The 16,552-nt window shown below is 41.8% G+C and overlaps 1 protein-coding gene across 1 annotated transcript; it reads right to left on the reverse strand.

Moving 5' to 3' along the window:
* Positions 1 to 424: 424 nt before the first annotated feature.
* Positions 425 to 9,026, reverse strand: entpd3 (ectonucleoside triphosphate diphosphohydrolase 3). The gene is made up of 11 exons (XM_067238066.1): positions 8,913 to 9,026; positions 6,923 to 7,045; positions 6,139 to 6,256; positions 5,789 to 5,948; positions 4,794 to 4,953; positions 4,474 to 4,701; positions 3,095 to 3,352; positions 2,801 to 2,911; positions 2,296 to 2,433; positions 1,161 to 1,334; positions 425 to 745 (listed from the first exon to the last, which is right to left on the reverse strand). Exons 2-11 carry the CDS (start codon positions 7,040 to 7,042, stop codon positions 728 to 730), a joined length of 1,485 nt encoding a protein of 494 aa, XP_067094167.1. The 5' UTR covers positions 7,043 to 7,045; positions 8,913 to 9,026; the 3' UTR covers positions 425 to 727.
* Between the last annotated feature and the right edge of the window lie 7,526 nt (positions 9,027 to 16,552).

A 16,552-nucleotide genomic window follows, 5' to 3' on the forward strand; every position in this document is an offset into this window, starting at 1 on the left:
CAACCAACATTTTTCACCAATGAAGGCAAGTTGGTTTTGCTATTTTAGTTTCAACATGAGCTTTGAGGCTGAAGTGACATGATTAAACAAAGCCATGTTGTCTCTCTCCAGAGCAAATGACAAAAAGCCCGCCATGGACTATATCAAAACTATTTGTATAATATTCACTCTACATTTTAGAATAGACCATAAGACATAACAGTTTGTGTTAAACATGAGCCCGCCGCCCACACTAATGATTGATTGCACGGTTGACTGGCTTCTCTGGACAAGACTGCCCTCTGCTGGTAATGGATCAGCTCAGGCCTAGGAGTTCCTTCGAGACAGTCATATAATTGCGTATCTAGGCTATTCATTCCCATTCAAACATACATCGATAATACATAATACATTGATAATACAAACTAAACTACACACTCCAGTGTAAATTATCATATTCAGTTTATTTAGAGTGCATAATACATCATACAGTCCATTCAACCTATACGATTATGCTACATGGTTGCAATTCATACTAAACATGCAGTTTCTTGGGCTGCACGGCATCACCAATAACACCATTGAATCAAACTAAGAGTTAAACACGCACAGTAGTATGTTCTTCCAGTAGTATGCACCATGCCGTCTTCATACAAGATTACAGTATGTTACTCAATATACAAGTAGCTCAACAGTCCATCATTCCAAGGTCCTTCAGTGTGTCTTCACTGCATTCCTCTCACCTGGACTATCGCTTTTTGTTGCGCTGCAAAAAGATATATTTATTAGAGATTTGTATCCTTGGGTAGTGACTAGCTGTTCAAAGGGACGCCCTTCTACTTCACAAATACCACTGAAGTTTTCTTCTCTGGTTTATCTGTTCAATACAGAGACTGGAAGGTGCAAAAAAAAGCCCTCATGCATTGCAGAATGTGTCCTTATCTCAGATACAGTCTTGAAGTTTGCTAGCATCCCTATCCTGTTGGTCACATCCTAACCTTGCCGGATAATAAATGAAGTGATCGCAAAACTGATCTTAAATCGGTGTCCGGTGACTTCATGTTACACAGTTAGGTGTCAAGTGTTCTCCCTGACCGCACATCCTCCTCCTCCTCCTCCTCAAGGCTGAGTAATTCAACGACTGCATCGCCCTCTAGTGGTGGTCAGTACCAGGCGCGTACCAGCTTGATGAGGAGAAACATGACACTGACGATGGTGAGGGCCGAGAAGAGGAAGAGGAGACCACCAAACAGAGGGGTGTTCAGGGGTAGGCGGACCAGCTTGGCCTCTGCTGGGATCATGTTGGACAGTGTCAGCATGTACCCCAGACTCCATGCTATGCTGGTGTTCTTCACCTGCAGAGGAGAGAGGAACAGCTGCGTTAGAAAAGAAGCACAACGAAGGACTAGGAGAAGACTGGGTGCTTCTTAGTAACCAGCTCCAAGTTTGTTCAGGGCAATTTGCGGGTGCAGATTATTACACAGATAAAATATTGGTTATGGTTTGTCCCCATATCCCCATCGGAAAATGGACAAAGGAAAGATGGAAGGATGATGGAAAACTATGGACATATTTAATTTCAGATGACTAAGATGACAACATTTTGAGAATGCCAAAACAACTTGACAGAGAACAGTGCATGCTAACAATAGTACTGTGTCTTAAAAATTGAATTCTGATGAATGGTGTGCCTCACTTGTTTGAAGAGCACTATGCCCTAGAGACAAATGACGCAAACATCCATCTTCCTCTCCATGAGGGAAACATCAAGTCTAACACCAAACACACGAAGGGCAGCTAGATAGTGGCTTACTTGTTAACACTTGTGGAAATATTGAAAACCCTAATTTTTGACAGACAATTCATCCTATTTGTCACAGTTTTCAGCAGTCTGACCGCAGGCTCTGCACTGTCTGAGTGGATAACAGGAAGTCCTGTTGTGACCTTACAGCTGTATTTCTTGGAGCCATAGATGTGGAATGCAAAGCATATCCTTTTCAAGTATTTTTCCCAAGAGAAGCATGACACCATGTTTAGACCCGTCAGTTCTAAATGATGGATAGAGATGGGACACGCTCTTATCGCTCTGGATAAGAGCGTCTGCTAAATGACTAAATGTAAATGTAAGAAGGATTGACTTGTGTATCGATGGTTTCAAGAAAAGTTCTAAAATGAAATCAGATGATTGAATCACTTTAAGAGTATACAGGAATCTAGTTCATACTGCTCAACAAACTGGCCTTCTGCAACGTGAGTGCACAAGTGTCTCACATCCCTGCTAGTTTCTAACCACATCTCGCATGAAGACAGACTCACTTCTTTCTGAAACTGAATGGTTTTCCAGGATTCTTCATTGAACTTGTATCCGTCCACCAGTAAAGTGTACACGTAGATAGTAGAGAAACAGTAGGATTTCAAGAACTTGTCTCTAATCCACGTCCGTTCTTTCTTTAACTGAAGAAAAACACAAACAAGAACAGTAACACAGTTAATCAAATAACCATATTGTGTATTTTGGGCTCTACATGATCGGTGAATACCGACTACTAAAACTATGGAATCTTTGAAAACATGTTTTCTCGTGAGAGGCAGAGAGATGGATGTAATTCTTAGGAATCCCCAACCCATAAGTTATATCCAGCGCAATTCAAGTGTTTGACTGAAGTTCAAATACTGTTTGACAATGTGTTGCTCTCAGGCCACATCTTGTAAGACAACACCTACATCATCAGCTGTCAAACACTGCATTCACACCCAAACACATCATTAGATATGGACCAGTGACCATGTTTAGAGTCACCAAGCAGGCAGGCAGACTCACTGTGGGCCAGTCCATGGCACAGAAATCCTGCATGGTGGAGTTGAATGTGTCAAGGGTGGAAGTGCCACTCAGGTACAGAGCTGCAGCACTGTAGTAGAAACCAGCATACGCCTTGGAGGACAGCACAGTACACACACACACACACAGAGACACACCCACACACACAGACACACAAACACATCATATGCACATACCATATACACACACCAGTATATTCACGATAGATGTCAGATGGACTCTGACATGTTTGAATGCACTATGCCCATGCCAGGGTTTCCACCCTGGCAGTCGTACCATGAAACCTCCAGACAGTGGTGGCTGCTCCACCCCGTTGAAAGAGCAGTTCCCCGTGCAGGACAGATTGAACAAGGAGCGCACAACGTCGCCACAGGCGTCTCGGTCGGCCGCTCCCACCATGGTGATGCTCAGAGCGGGGTCATAGCCCTCCGGAGCCTCGGTGCACTCGCTGTTGAAGATGGACGATGCGGGTATGGTGTGGTTGAAGCCTCGTGGAAGGCAGGGGTGGACCACCGTGGTTGGGTCTTTCGAGGACTGTGGGAAGATGAAAGCCTGGTTATGAGTCACGTCTGGGAGTGCAGCGCTGCATGCTGACGGGGTGTACGTTTGTTTTCAGTTGTTAACTAGTTCGGTCAAGACACCCACGTGATTGATTTCACCATTGATTCATACACATGACAAATGGTTTTGCAATGGCGGAATGGATGTACATGGGGAAGCGCTCCCCGCCTTCACTGCAGCATGCATGACATGAGGCAGGGAGCAACAAGTTAAATCCCCCATGGGGAGAACAGACAGACAACATGGGGGAGAAGGGGATGGTGGTGGGTGGCAGCAGCGCAGAACACTAAGGTAATCGAGGATGCGTGTGCATGCATGTGTGTGACTTTATAGCGCCGCCTATCGAGCTAAGCCTATGGGCTAAGAACACGGCGATGGGTGGTATGACGCGCGCTGCCCAATTGCCATGCCTGAACGTGTTTCGCTCATTTGTACAACCAGCTCAACTAGCAGTATGAAAGACAGTATGCAGAGGTATACTCAATATTATGTTCACAAATTCTGCAAGGGTAGCCTATATAGCTCAGTGGTGGGAACAGATTACAGTACGAGGTCACAGGTTTTTATCCCTTCCGTACTGTGTGTTGCTTTGGATAAAAGCGTCTGCTAAACGAAGGTATTCTTTTTCTTAATACACTTAAAAAATGTTTTTTTCAATAAACTGGAGGTTTGGTAACTAAAAGACATTACTGTACATCAGTATTGAATTATGTGCATTTTATGTGCACATTTCAACATCATTGAGTTTGGGCTACAATCCTATTGCACAAGAGGTTAAGTGCTTTTCTTTTCATAAATGGTAGCAAAGCTTAAGGACTGGAAACATTTTCTACAAAGCTAGCAAAACAGTGCACTTTTACAAGCTAGCAGACGTGGTGCGATCAATACGTTAATAACACAAGGCTTCCTGTTTCCTTTCTGAAAGCCCGAGAGGCGGGAGGGACAAGGGTGTCCACTGATGGCACAGGCTATGATAATTGGTAATAACATAATGGATGTTGAAGGACTAGATTGGGGGGGGGGGGGGGGGGGGGGGGTATGTCTCCATACCCACACACAAATACATTTGGACATAAACTGGCTTGAGGCCTTACCTTAACTAAAGCAGCCTGGACTCTCTTCTCTGCCTCGTTCTTCCCGTAGCACAGGAAGCTGTGTGTGTAGATGTTGTAGTCATACCCATACAGCGTCACAGGGAGGTAGTCCTGTCCTGTAAGGTCCTCAGGAACGGCGAAGGCAATCTGTGTGGAGGCCCCGCCCAGATCCATAGAACCTCGTGTCTCTGCTCCATGAGGGCGTGCCCAGGCGTTCCAGAGGTTTTTCTAAACAAACAATTGAAAGATGGAACAATTCGAAGATGAACAGTATTTCTTTGACATTTATGTCTGACCATGTGTTTCCAAGTTTGACTCACGTCCAAGAAATTCCCCATGAGGTAGTTTACGGTAATCCACCCATACAGACCCTCTTCCTGTCCAGAGATGATCGAAGCGTTGTGAAAACTGAATGGTAGGGACTTGAGATAGTCCCTAAGGTTCTGCAAGATTGTATTGGACGCTTCTTCATTCTGTGCACTTGAAGAAAAAGACAAAAAGTTTATTTTAAAGACAGTCTATGTTAAAGACCCGGGGGCAGAACATAGAACAGATATAGACATCTGGGCATGTGATTCGATCATCTGATTGATTAGGAATCGATCGAAAGATCTTTCATTGTGTTATGTCAGCAGGCTCTCGAATTTCCTTCAGGGTCCATTCCATGAATGTGTCAAAGGATCCTTAAGGATCCTCCATTTGAATGCACCTTGGTTAAATAATGAATAAAAATGCTTATTAGATCAAATGTGTATTTGCATAGGATGTGGTAGAAAATTGCTTTCATATGTGTATTTAGACAGGAAGGATTAGTAATAGCTCTGGGTTTCCTGTGCATAAGAACAGGTGCCCTGCATGATCTAGATAAGGAAAGCAGATAAATATGATGTGTGTGTCAAAGTTAAGTGAGCACTTCCCAGATGGGGCAGTACTCGAAGCGGGTAAAGTCTCTGATATTCTAGAGTTACAGTCTGAGTCTTGAGAGATTCCTGAGACACCGTGGTTGGTTGGGTGTAGTTGGATTCTCGAAAGGGAGTCTCTAGCCAACCCAGAAATAAACGTGTGATCTCCGCGCACGCAACCTATGGAAACCGTGAGACCCCGAGCGTGACTTGGGTCATAGGCGACACAGTTGAGGGGCTGGCCCGAACGCCGGTCAGCGCCGCACACACATACTCATTGTGAGCCCACGCGATCGTTCGACAAATGGAATTGTATTCCAGAAAACTACCACCCAGCACTCAGTCTGATCCCCAAGGCTCCACCTCAGTGAAGCAGAGCTGCAGACAAAGCTAACTTCTTCAGGCATACTTACTGCAGTAGCCTCATCCCTGCGGTGGCCCCCAAGAAGACAGGGGTGGCACTGTGCTGTTCTGGAGGGATGGCCTTGGTGACGTTGGCCATGCAGGCTCTGATAGCCTTCCAGGATGCCACATCCCGAGCTGGATCTACGTTCATGTCCGAAATCCCAGGGCCTGGAGGGAGAAGAAGAGAAGAAGAGAGGAAGGAAACAGCAACCAGAAACAAAGAACCTGGAAGTCAATCTAGGGTCCTTCTATCAACACAAGCTGCACGTCCAGTCTTGATGGCGATGATGCCATTATGCATTGCGCATGTTGTTACTGCCACATTCCGATAGGAACTGGGTTTAAAGTGCTCGCTCACCTGCAACTTGGCAATGCATGTTTTCAGTGACCACTCCTGTGTTGTTCTCCTTCTCCGCGGGCCACTGGTAAAGGTAAACAGTAGAGCGAGACGAGCCGGAATCCACCACGATGCCATACTGCATGACAAAAGACAGTGCCTCAGCTTTAGTACAAACACATAGCTTCAGATCAGTTCAACACATCCGTTTTTGATCAATCAAATACATACTGTATAGATCAGTCCAATTATAAGTAGCCTACTTGCAACTGGGGTGATTTTGATCAGTTTGACCAGCACACACAACGGGACTGTTCAGAACTATCAGGACTGGCAGACTGTGACTGCCATGGAAACACCTGCCCTGTTTAGTTGTTGTGTCACATCAGCCTGTCTGGGGATTATTTCACAGCGTTCAGAAAAACATTTTTTGCCCACAGCGACTTAAACAGATGACCTCAGGTTAAAATCAAGAAGCTCAAATACTTAGCAGACTATAACCAAGGGAATATGATGTAACAGACCAAAGATCCCAACAACCATTAAGTTATCATCAGACTTAGTGCCTAATGGTTGCCCTGCTCCTTAAGAACGAGAGGGCACAGAATACAGACATTAAATATGCAGCAACACTGGGACCACAGCTAACATGCACAGTGAACATCGTAAAACAGCTATTGATGTATCTTTTTGACCCTGGTGTCCGGTTCCTATCTGCCTGACACGTCATCTGGACAAGGGTATGTCGGACTTGTGTACTTGTTTAAACTTGAAGGGACCAAGGGTGTGAATATTTGGTTGCTACCTTGAGTCCTGGTGTTTCATGAGTCCAGTTACACCCCTGGATCACAGAGATGGCGATGATGACAGCCACGCTGGCGAGGAGGAAGAACAGAGCAATGCAGCAGCCCAGCTTCATAGCCATTTCCTGCACAGAGAAAAGGCAATGGAGAGCCGGTTTGCTTTTAAGATTTGTGTTACGATATCCACATCCATTGGCAGAGTTTGTGGTAACAAATGTCACAATTGTCGACATGATTCATGGATGATTCTATGCCAAGTTAATTGCAGTTTAAGTTGATGAAATACGTTTTTGGAAAATACCTGATTATTTGCTTGAACAACAACTCTCACATCGTCTACCTCACAGAAGTTGTCAACGTTCTTAACTGTCTCCTGCCAGGTCTCAGTGACAGCCCTTAGGAGAGCCATAGCATTCATAAACTATAAATGGTACAATTCCAACATCACCGTTTGTGTCTGAAAGCTGACAATACATTTAGTTCAAGTTACAAGTTGCCTAAAGTTTTACTGGAAGTCTTTCTCTGTGTGTGCAGCCCGAATACTAAAAGCCTGTGAGTGTGTTTGGCAGTTAGAACCTCTCCACTTCAGCAGAAACAGGTAAACACTCAAACCTACAGAAAATGCAAATTCCTCTGGAATGCTGAGGAGTTACAGTACATTTAAAGTCTCTAAACACAGTTATAATATTTTTGAATCAGCAGATAAGCAACTTCCAGACCACTGAGGGCTACTCGTTTTAGAGAAGAGAATAGGCTTTATTCACCATGTAAGTTCACGCAAACAAGGATTTATCTGTGGCAGGAAGGTGCACATGATAAACATATACGAATCTTAAATATAAAAGTAGAAAAAATACAACAGTCTAAATAATTCTAAACACTATACAATGGGAAATATTAAGGGAGTCAGACGGTTAGGGAATCGGGCTATTAATCAGAAGTTTGCCGGTTCAATTCCCGGCCGTGCCGAATGACGTTGTGTCCTTGGGCAAGGCACTTCCCTCTACTTGCCACGGAGGGAATGTCGCTGTACTTACTGTAAGTCGCTCTGGATAAGAGCGTCTGTTAAATGACTAACTGTAAATATAAAATAAGATCTCAAATTAAATACGATGCAAATGACTGGTAGATGACTTGCTATTTTCCTGTACTGATACAGCTGTGCAGTTTTGAGTTACATTTACATTTAGTCATTTAGCAGACACTCTTATCCAGAGCGACTTACAGTAAGTACAGGGACATTCCCCCCGAAGCAAGTAGGGTGAAGTGCCTTGCCCAAGGACACAACGTCATTTGGCACGGCTGGGAATCGAACTGGTAACCTTCAGATTACTAGCCCGACTCCCTCACCGCTCAGCCATCTGACTCCTGAGTTACTAAAACTGCTTATTACTTTGATCTTATAGTGCACCAGGTGTTTTAACAGTCAACACTTGTTTTACCTGCAGGATTTTTACAGATGTAATTGCATACTATGTTTTTGATGACGTACAAAGCTGCTCAATGGAACTTTATTTTAATCGAGTATAATCCGTAATTTCATAAATACATATTATGAGATCAGCATTTCCTACTGTGAGAGATTCAGCAATACTACACAAAGGGCATAGCATTTCATGTTTGCCCAAAGTTTCTTCAATGTTGACCCTGTCTAGCAGAAGTATGTGGTATTGTACCATGCATAAATTGTTAAGTCAAGTGCTGCTTATGCAAAACACTCTCTTACACATCCTTCTCTACCTGAAGACATAGCCTCCCATATTGTACAGCACATGTCTGTTCTTGTACTGGTGCTGTTAACAGGAAAGACACACATGGTGTTCTCAGTGAGTCGACTTAGTCACCAGCAGGAAATACTTTTATGGAATGGTAGATTCACACGTTTCCCCTGCCATCCTTTTTAAAACCCAAAGTAAATTATACCAATTTCCAAATGTTTCTAAATGATAACACAGAGTTCTTCAGAACTAAAGCAAAGCGTGCACGACTTACCTCTGTGTCGTTGATGTAGTGGGTGTGTCTGTGTGTGTTTTGAGCGTCCTGGTAGTGCTGACAGACCTACGAAGACAAATGAAGGATCCGAAGAACACAGCTGCTCATTGATCAATTTACCAGAACAGGCCACACCTCTGTGGGAGGGACTACAGAGAGGCAATCACACACAGACACACATTTACACACAGACAACCACATACACACACACCTACAGCTCCTCCCATCAGCTAAAGCTGGAGTGTGTGACTCTAAGACGCCACACACACACACACACAGCTTACACACACAAACACGAACACCACACACACTCAGATAAACACAATGTGATAGATACTATATGTATGTACATACAAACAGACAGCCACACACATGTAAAGTGGTAGAGTATGGTTTTAAGGGTGTGGTGTTTCGAACACGGGACAACCCGTTATAACAGCATAGCATTACATACAGAACTATGAGATCAAAAGTGCTGATAACAATAAACACGGTCACAGAAATCAGACTTAGATATAACATGTTGGATCAACTGTCAATCTCTGTAATGGAACAAGGTGTTGTTTTGGAGGACCGACAAGTTGTATGACTCACAAAGCTTAACCTCCCAGGCAGATGAGAGATCTGCGTGTTGCCAAGTATGCAGCCTTATCGCCTGTCTGTATTGGTGAGTGTCTTTGTCAGATGTTTTGGTTCAATCCCTTATTTGGACTCTGCACTGAATGGAAGAACTAGTCACATGATTTGGGACCAGACGGACGGTCTCAGAATGTGATGGTATTTGTAACAGGGCACTAAAAGGCCCCCGACCATTCCATGGCACCTGCCACTGTCATAACAATGTTACAGCCAGCTTACTAATTTTGCTGTTATAATGTACAGAAGACATTTGAAACAATGTACTTGAAAAATGAATCTGGCCATTAAAGTATTTTTCTGTGGGTTGGTGTTCAAGGACAGTGTATGCTACATGATATTGTTGGCAATTAGTAACCATCTGCAGGCTGGGCTCTGAGTCCAGATCAATGGATAAAACCACACCAGACAGCGCTCAGCTGCACCCTTTCACTGAGTGAATGGCATTGTACTGTATGAGTTCCAGTACACAAATACATGCAGCCACTGTAATTACTGCGCCTGAAGAAATCCACTGGGCTGCACTGCTGGTGGTCCAATACACAGTACAATACAGCCTTACAGGGGCCAGGAAATGTGGATTGGGATGCATTCAATGGGCATGGAGAAGAAGAGAGGTATTTGAAGCTGTCGGTAGAGTGATCCGACACCCCTTTTTCTGAGGAACTTGAGAAGGCATCTCCTGGACTGTTGGAATAGCAGGTAGCAACAAGAGAGCAGTGATGATGCAGCTTAGGGGATGCTGCTGGGTGGATCCCCTCCTCCACAGTAGCAGTGTCCGGTGAAGTTACAGGATCCGGGAACAATAAAAATAGGGAAAAACTGAAAAATACACAATCTTTGTTTCAGCAAACTGGTATAATATATTAGTGATTCTTGAGACACACTTTTAACTGCATATGTGATTACAATTGAAAATATTTTCAATTGAAAATGTTATCAGGGATTATTATTTAAAGTATCCCCTTCAATCTAACTTAATAATTATTATATCAAATCTATGACACCTATTAGGCCTATAGCGATAACATTTCTCACTACATGTAAACCAATGTGTCCACAGAGAAGGGTCCAGTCATTCATATGCAATAAAATGGAAAGAAACCTTAAATGTATAATTAAAAAAGGTTTGTTCCATCAAAAGCAACACTTAATAATATCTAATATCAGAGCAAGGTTGTTTTTCAATGACATTTGCGTGTTTTATAAGGTTTCAAAGTTGTGTCCCAAGTTCTCCTCCAAAAATGAAGTTCTCTAGAGAAGGGAGACTGCCGCTAATTAAAAAAATAAAAAATAAAATAAACGTTTTGGTTTTTTTTGACAACGTAGTTGACTTACAGTACTTACTGTAAGTCGCTCTGGATAAGAGCGTCTGCTAAATGACTAAATGTAAATCTACTGACTGCAACTAAACACCGTCACTGATAAGTGCGCTAAGGCAGGATCAAACCATTTCATGCAGATACAGGGGGATGGTCGGTCAATATGGATGTTTACTTTTTGGTCAATAGGGATATTTAACCTTTATTGCCAAACACAAGTAAAAACAAAGAGATCATTCATTGTATTATTATAATTTAAATGTATTATATACTCGATGATGGTTTATATAATATAATATAATTTTATATTACTTTTTGCCTATTTTTGGGGGCCCCTGTCAGTCAGGGGCCCTTAGAATCGTCCTAACTTTTCCCCCCTATACGGCGCCCCTGATTTCAGTGTTTCCCCTACCATTATAATAGGGGGGTGTTTTTTTTATTTTTATATATATATATATATATATATGGCGCCCGATCACAACATAATTCATTTAAGGTTACCTTTCCTATAAAACAGGTCTATAGCTTTCTCTTTTATTAAACAAACTACATAGCCTTATGTTATTTATCTTATTTACACGACGGTATGTCATTTCTGTCTCTACATGGTCGTCGCCCCCCCCCCCCCCCCCAAAACTGTAAACCTACGGGAAACACTGTGTTTTATAGTTAAACTGACTACAAGTTCAGTTTTATTTCACCACCGTAAGATGAATATTTTTATAACATTTCATTATAATATGTCATATTTGTTGAGGAATTGTTGGTCATATGTGAAAGTTTAATCTGTTTCTAACATGAGAATGTGTTTTAAAATCTTAAAAACATATTGATTGCTTTTAAAGGTAAACTTTAAATTATATTAGACAGTACAATGAGCAAAACAAGAATGGACATCTTAATAATATTTATATAAATACTTTTTGAAAGTAATTTTATCATGACATTTGACAGCCTTGGTTAAAATGTGTGTTTACTATACTTTTTATAGTTCTAGCATAATGTAAGCGGAAATTAATTTGGATTTTAGGTGTCTGATGGTGTTGACACAAAAGAAGCTAGATATGTACATACAGTTCAATTTGTCTGAGCATAAAGTTTTAATTTTTAAATTCTGTTTTGTCCCACTTCTCAAGAATCACTGATATAATGTGCAAGGATGTGTGTGTTTGTGAGTCTGTGTGTGCATGTGCATCTAAGCATCTGTCTGTCTGTGTGTGTGTGTGTGTGTGTGTGTGTGTGTGTGTGTGTGTGTGTGTGTGTGTGTGTGTGTGTGTGTGTGTGTGTGTGTGTATGTATGTATGTCTGTCTCTCCTGTCTGTGTGTCTCTCTAATTAATACTCTTAGCTTAGAGACACATCCTCCTTTCAACAGCATTCAGTCAGTCCTCTGGAAAACTGTCCCCTTAAAGTTCTTTAACAAGCTTTCAGAGAGCACACAATTCCCTTTACCGAGTCTCTGAGGCAGTGCTGGAGGAAATATGTGGTCTGAAGTGTGGTGTTGTGGCCAAACAAATTTGACGATGAAGAGGTTTTTGAATCCACACAAAGTGATGATGAAGAACCTTTGGATGCCCAGAAAGAATAACTTATTGAACCAGAGGAAGTTAATGGATGCTTCGTGCACATTGTGAAGCACTAATGATTCCACCGTCATAGAAAATGTATGTACGATGTATGTGCTTTTACAGAGGTCTTTTTCTTTATTTGCTTCACATTCCCACACTTTTGCGGGAGGTCACAAGGATGTTTTTCCTAACATTTCTAGCTTGATTTTGTATGACTCATGAAGTCAAATCAGTTCCCCAGTCAAGAGTAAATAATGTATGTGTGTGTATGTTAACCAAACTAGCATACAGATATACTTTCAAATCAGTCTAAAAGGTGTTATTTGTAACAGCTAGACTGTTTCTGCTTACCCTAGAATTATTTTTACTTTGTTACTACCAGAGAAAAGTCCTAATGGGTCAATAAAGCTTTCCCAGTGTCTGCTAGGGGCATGGGAGCTTAGTGTCTCGCTTATGATGTAATTCAAACCAAAGGCCCTTTCCTGCTACACAGTTGTTATTAGCATTAGATTTCTAACACACATTAGTCTAATATAATTACTTGTGTAGTGCTACAGCAATCAAAGCACATCCACACAAGCAATACTTATTAACTGGGACATAACACTTTCGGCCAGGGACATAGCTGTGGCATTGAATTACAATTGACTCGTAATGACTTTTAGATTTCAATGTTTTCACACTTAAGGCCTCTGAGGCTTAAGAAAATGAGTCCCCCTTTCAATACTAATAATATGATAATTTTGCAGTCAGTCTAATGAGTGACTAAGAATTATTATGTCACACTCGATGTTCTGTTAATTCACGGAAATAATTTTAAGCTCAACCCTCACAGTTTGTACATCATCTGATAAAACGATTTAGTTTATTTTGAAAGACATAAATGTAATGTAGTTCATGTACATCTTGTGGGTTTAACCACTTGCTTTTGAGCCATGGGAACATCAAGTGTAGACTGAACCATCCAATCTATGTGTGTCTTTTCTACTGGAAGCTGCAATAACAGTCTTCTAAATAATTCATTCATGCATGTTACTTTAAGTCAAGTAGATTTGACTTTCAACCAATATGATAGCACTCTAGTGTCCAATTTGTTCAGGTTTCTTTACTCAAAAGGTCATTTGTACAACCCTTTCAACAATGAACATCACAAAGGGCCATCAATTCAACTGACAACAACTCAGTTCAGGGAGTGACCTCCTCCAGAAATGGCTGGAGAGGTTAAAGGTGCAGACCCAGAGGCTGCAGACAAACATCCATAGAAGGTAAAGATCAATATTTGCGGTTCAAATTAGTGCGGTCATTATAGTGCACTGAGGCTCAATGTTCTGCATTAGCTCTTGTCACTTTGAGCCCATAGTCAAAATGGTTCTGTCAGGCCGGTCAGCAAGGGCATTTTGAATGGTCGTTCAGATATTTCTCAGCCGAGAATTATTTCAAGACAGCAAGGCGCACCCCTTATTGAACACAGAGTGCATCAAATACAGTGTCAACTTAAATAGAGTCCGGACAATGGTGAGGGTATCAGTGCTTCCTCATCATCTGGAGCTCTTTAAGATGGGGATACTCCACATACTGCACACTCCACTCTGGAGATACCCACCTTATGGAACATTTACATTTGATGGGATATTGTGCAGCCTAGTGGAGTGATGGTGCACACTCACCCACTCAGACCCGGCTGCCATGAGAAAATACATATGCAAATACAAACTGATTGATGTTCTTGGTTAAATATAGCTGGAAGTATACATTATTTTTAAAGAGGTAAGATAACAAGTGCAATATCAATCCTCAATTCACACACATTCAAGTGGCCCAGTTCGAGACAGGATAATCCATCACCCATTAAGGAAGTATTATATAATATTATATAATATAGTAGCATGTGTGTGTGCTTGCTTGCTTGCATACACATGTGCATATTTGCATGTACATCTACAACCAGATGAACCTGTTCCCCACAAAAACTGTGTAGAATAGCATGCTGTCCCTATACATATAGATAACATTTTCTGTAATCCTCAAGGTCTTTTGTCTTGTCTTATATTTGAGCACAGGGGGCGCTCTAAGGCTTTCCTACTCCTGAGAATTAAACCATATATCAGCTGTATTTGAAAAATGAAATATTCAATCAGCTGTATTTCGGCAACATTTCAGAAAGTACAGTATTGTGTTAAAATAAATTATATCAGGTAATGTAAGAGGTTTCTCTGTTTGCCTGCCTTTTATATCTGTGGTTTCCACCAAATTTAAATATGACATATCTCAATACAGTAGCAAATGTGACTGTATATTCTCAGTGACTGACACTTTTCTGTAAAGTAGAAGGTGTTTTGTGTTGCTGAACTGTGCTGGTCCATAAGGTCATTATATATGTGTGCCTCAAAGAGAAGGCTCTGACTTCCTTCTCAGTTTACACAATGGTGGGAGTCTTAGAAACCTCACCCTCATCTCCAGTAGTTACTCATCTACCCCCTTCAAACAAACACGGTGTTATTCCCTCACTGGGCTTCAACATTAAGTAAGTCCTCCATTCCACGCTAACTTGCTGCTAATAAATGTATTTTCATGGATGTCACATCCTTTATACGAGTCAGACTCATATTATTTAACCAATCCTTCCAACTCACTCTGCAGATCAGACTTATTTTTCACACCTGAGGGCATTATTATGATATTGTTGGAATGAAGCAAGCTTGGCCAGAAGCATAAACCCTTATGGGGGACTGGGTCAACTGGTTTAGAGATATGCCTCTAGAAATCTTCCTCACCATCAGCTTTGGAACACAAATTCTTGCTGGAAATTGTCTGCTACATTACCAATCCGGTCAGCAGGTTCTGTAATGATTTCCCATTTATTCTTTTGTCCCCAACGCTTAGACTATGTAAATAATCTTTTGTATTCATTTGAGTATTCAAACTATCTGTAGTATGAACTAGTTTGCAGAGGCCACTGTGCTGCAGTATGTTAATTCAGGCCACAAACTAGTTAGACTATTTTATCTCAGGGAACAACTTTGCCTTTTGTTGGAGTGTCCTTTGCTACTACTGTCTGTGTGTGTGTGTGCCTCTCGGGGTGTGGCTGACGGTAGAGAGAGGGAAAAACCGACTCAACCAGTCAGGCAACATCTGACTCACACAGTCAACGACGCACTCAGCCTTCATCTCAGAATGCCCAGTTTAGCTACAGCCCTGCCAGGCGACCGAGGATTGGGACTTTTACAGGCAATTCATTTGTAAAATGAATGAAAATGGAAAAACAGCTACCTATATTAGTCTGAAATCGTAGTGCTATCAGATGATTGGCCTTAAATAGGTTACTGACTTGAAACCAGGGTCTTAGGGGAGAACATGTGACATGATAAAAATAGATTCACTTTCCCCATGGAAACTGGCTAGACTGCTGAAATATTGTTTCTTTAAAGCAGCCTGTGTCAGGTTAGCTTGTAGTGTTCTGGTTATTAACAACAACAATACCTATACATGTCATGGTGGACTTGATCAATATATACGTGTGGGGCTGAACTGGCACTGATAGGTACACTGTCATATGTAACCATGACATATTTGGTACAGTACTTGATTCTTGGTCCACAGGTTTCTGTGGTTATAAGTGAGGCCTCCTAGGTGATAGAGGCCTCATGCAATGGCTGTGTGTTGGAGAAAGGAACACATGACAATGTACAGTATTACCAATAACCAAATCGTGCACTTTAGTGGCATTTTCTGGCATATTGTCTGGTTTTACTTTTTGATGCCTTTTGCGGAAACTGTGGCTTAATTCTGCACGTTCGAAATGTTGGATTTTAATCTGGCTTCATCATCACTTTACACTAACATTTCGTCAATAAGTAGGTTGTGGTGTATTAGACCTTCGTAGCACACAGGTTGTAATGCAACCCATAACGCGTCAATCATCCTCCGTTGCCTTGGCATCCTTTTGACGTCGATTGTCTTGCTCCTTAGGTACACTCGTTTTGTAATAACGTTGTATTTCAGGGCGGAGTTTTCACCATTATACCAATACAACTCGTACGAAAGCTAAGACACCGCCCATCATGAGTTCGCTGGTATTCATAACATGTGTACCCAGTCGCTGCTTCTCGGACTGG

The sequence above is a fragment of the Osmerus mordax genome, chromosome 6 (genome assembly GCF_038355195.1).
Source record: "Osmerus mordax isolate fOsmMor3 chromosome 6, fOsmMor3.pri, whole genome shotgun sequence".
Lineage (NCBI taxonomy): Eukaryota > Metazoa > Chordata > Actinopteri > Osmeriformes > Osmeridae > Osmerus > Osmerus mordax.

Excerpts from the sequence above, each read along its gene's own strand:
- entpd3 (XM_067238066.1), bottom strand. The coding sequence starts at position 7,042 with ATGGCTATGAAGCTGGGCTGCTGCATTGCTCTGTTCTTCCTCCTCGCC. Across the intron at positions 4,702-4,793 it reads TCATGGGGAATTTCTTGGAC|AAAAACCTCTGGAACGCCTG; the intron begins GTGAGTCAAACT and ends TTGTTTGTTTAG. Across the intron at positions 1,335-2,295 it reads CCATTCAGTTTCAGAAAGAA|GTGAAGAACACCAGCATAGC; the intron begins GTGAGTCTGTCT and ends TCTCCTCTGCAG.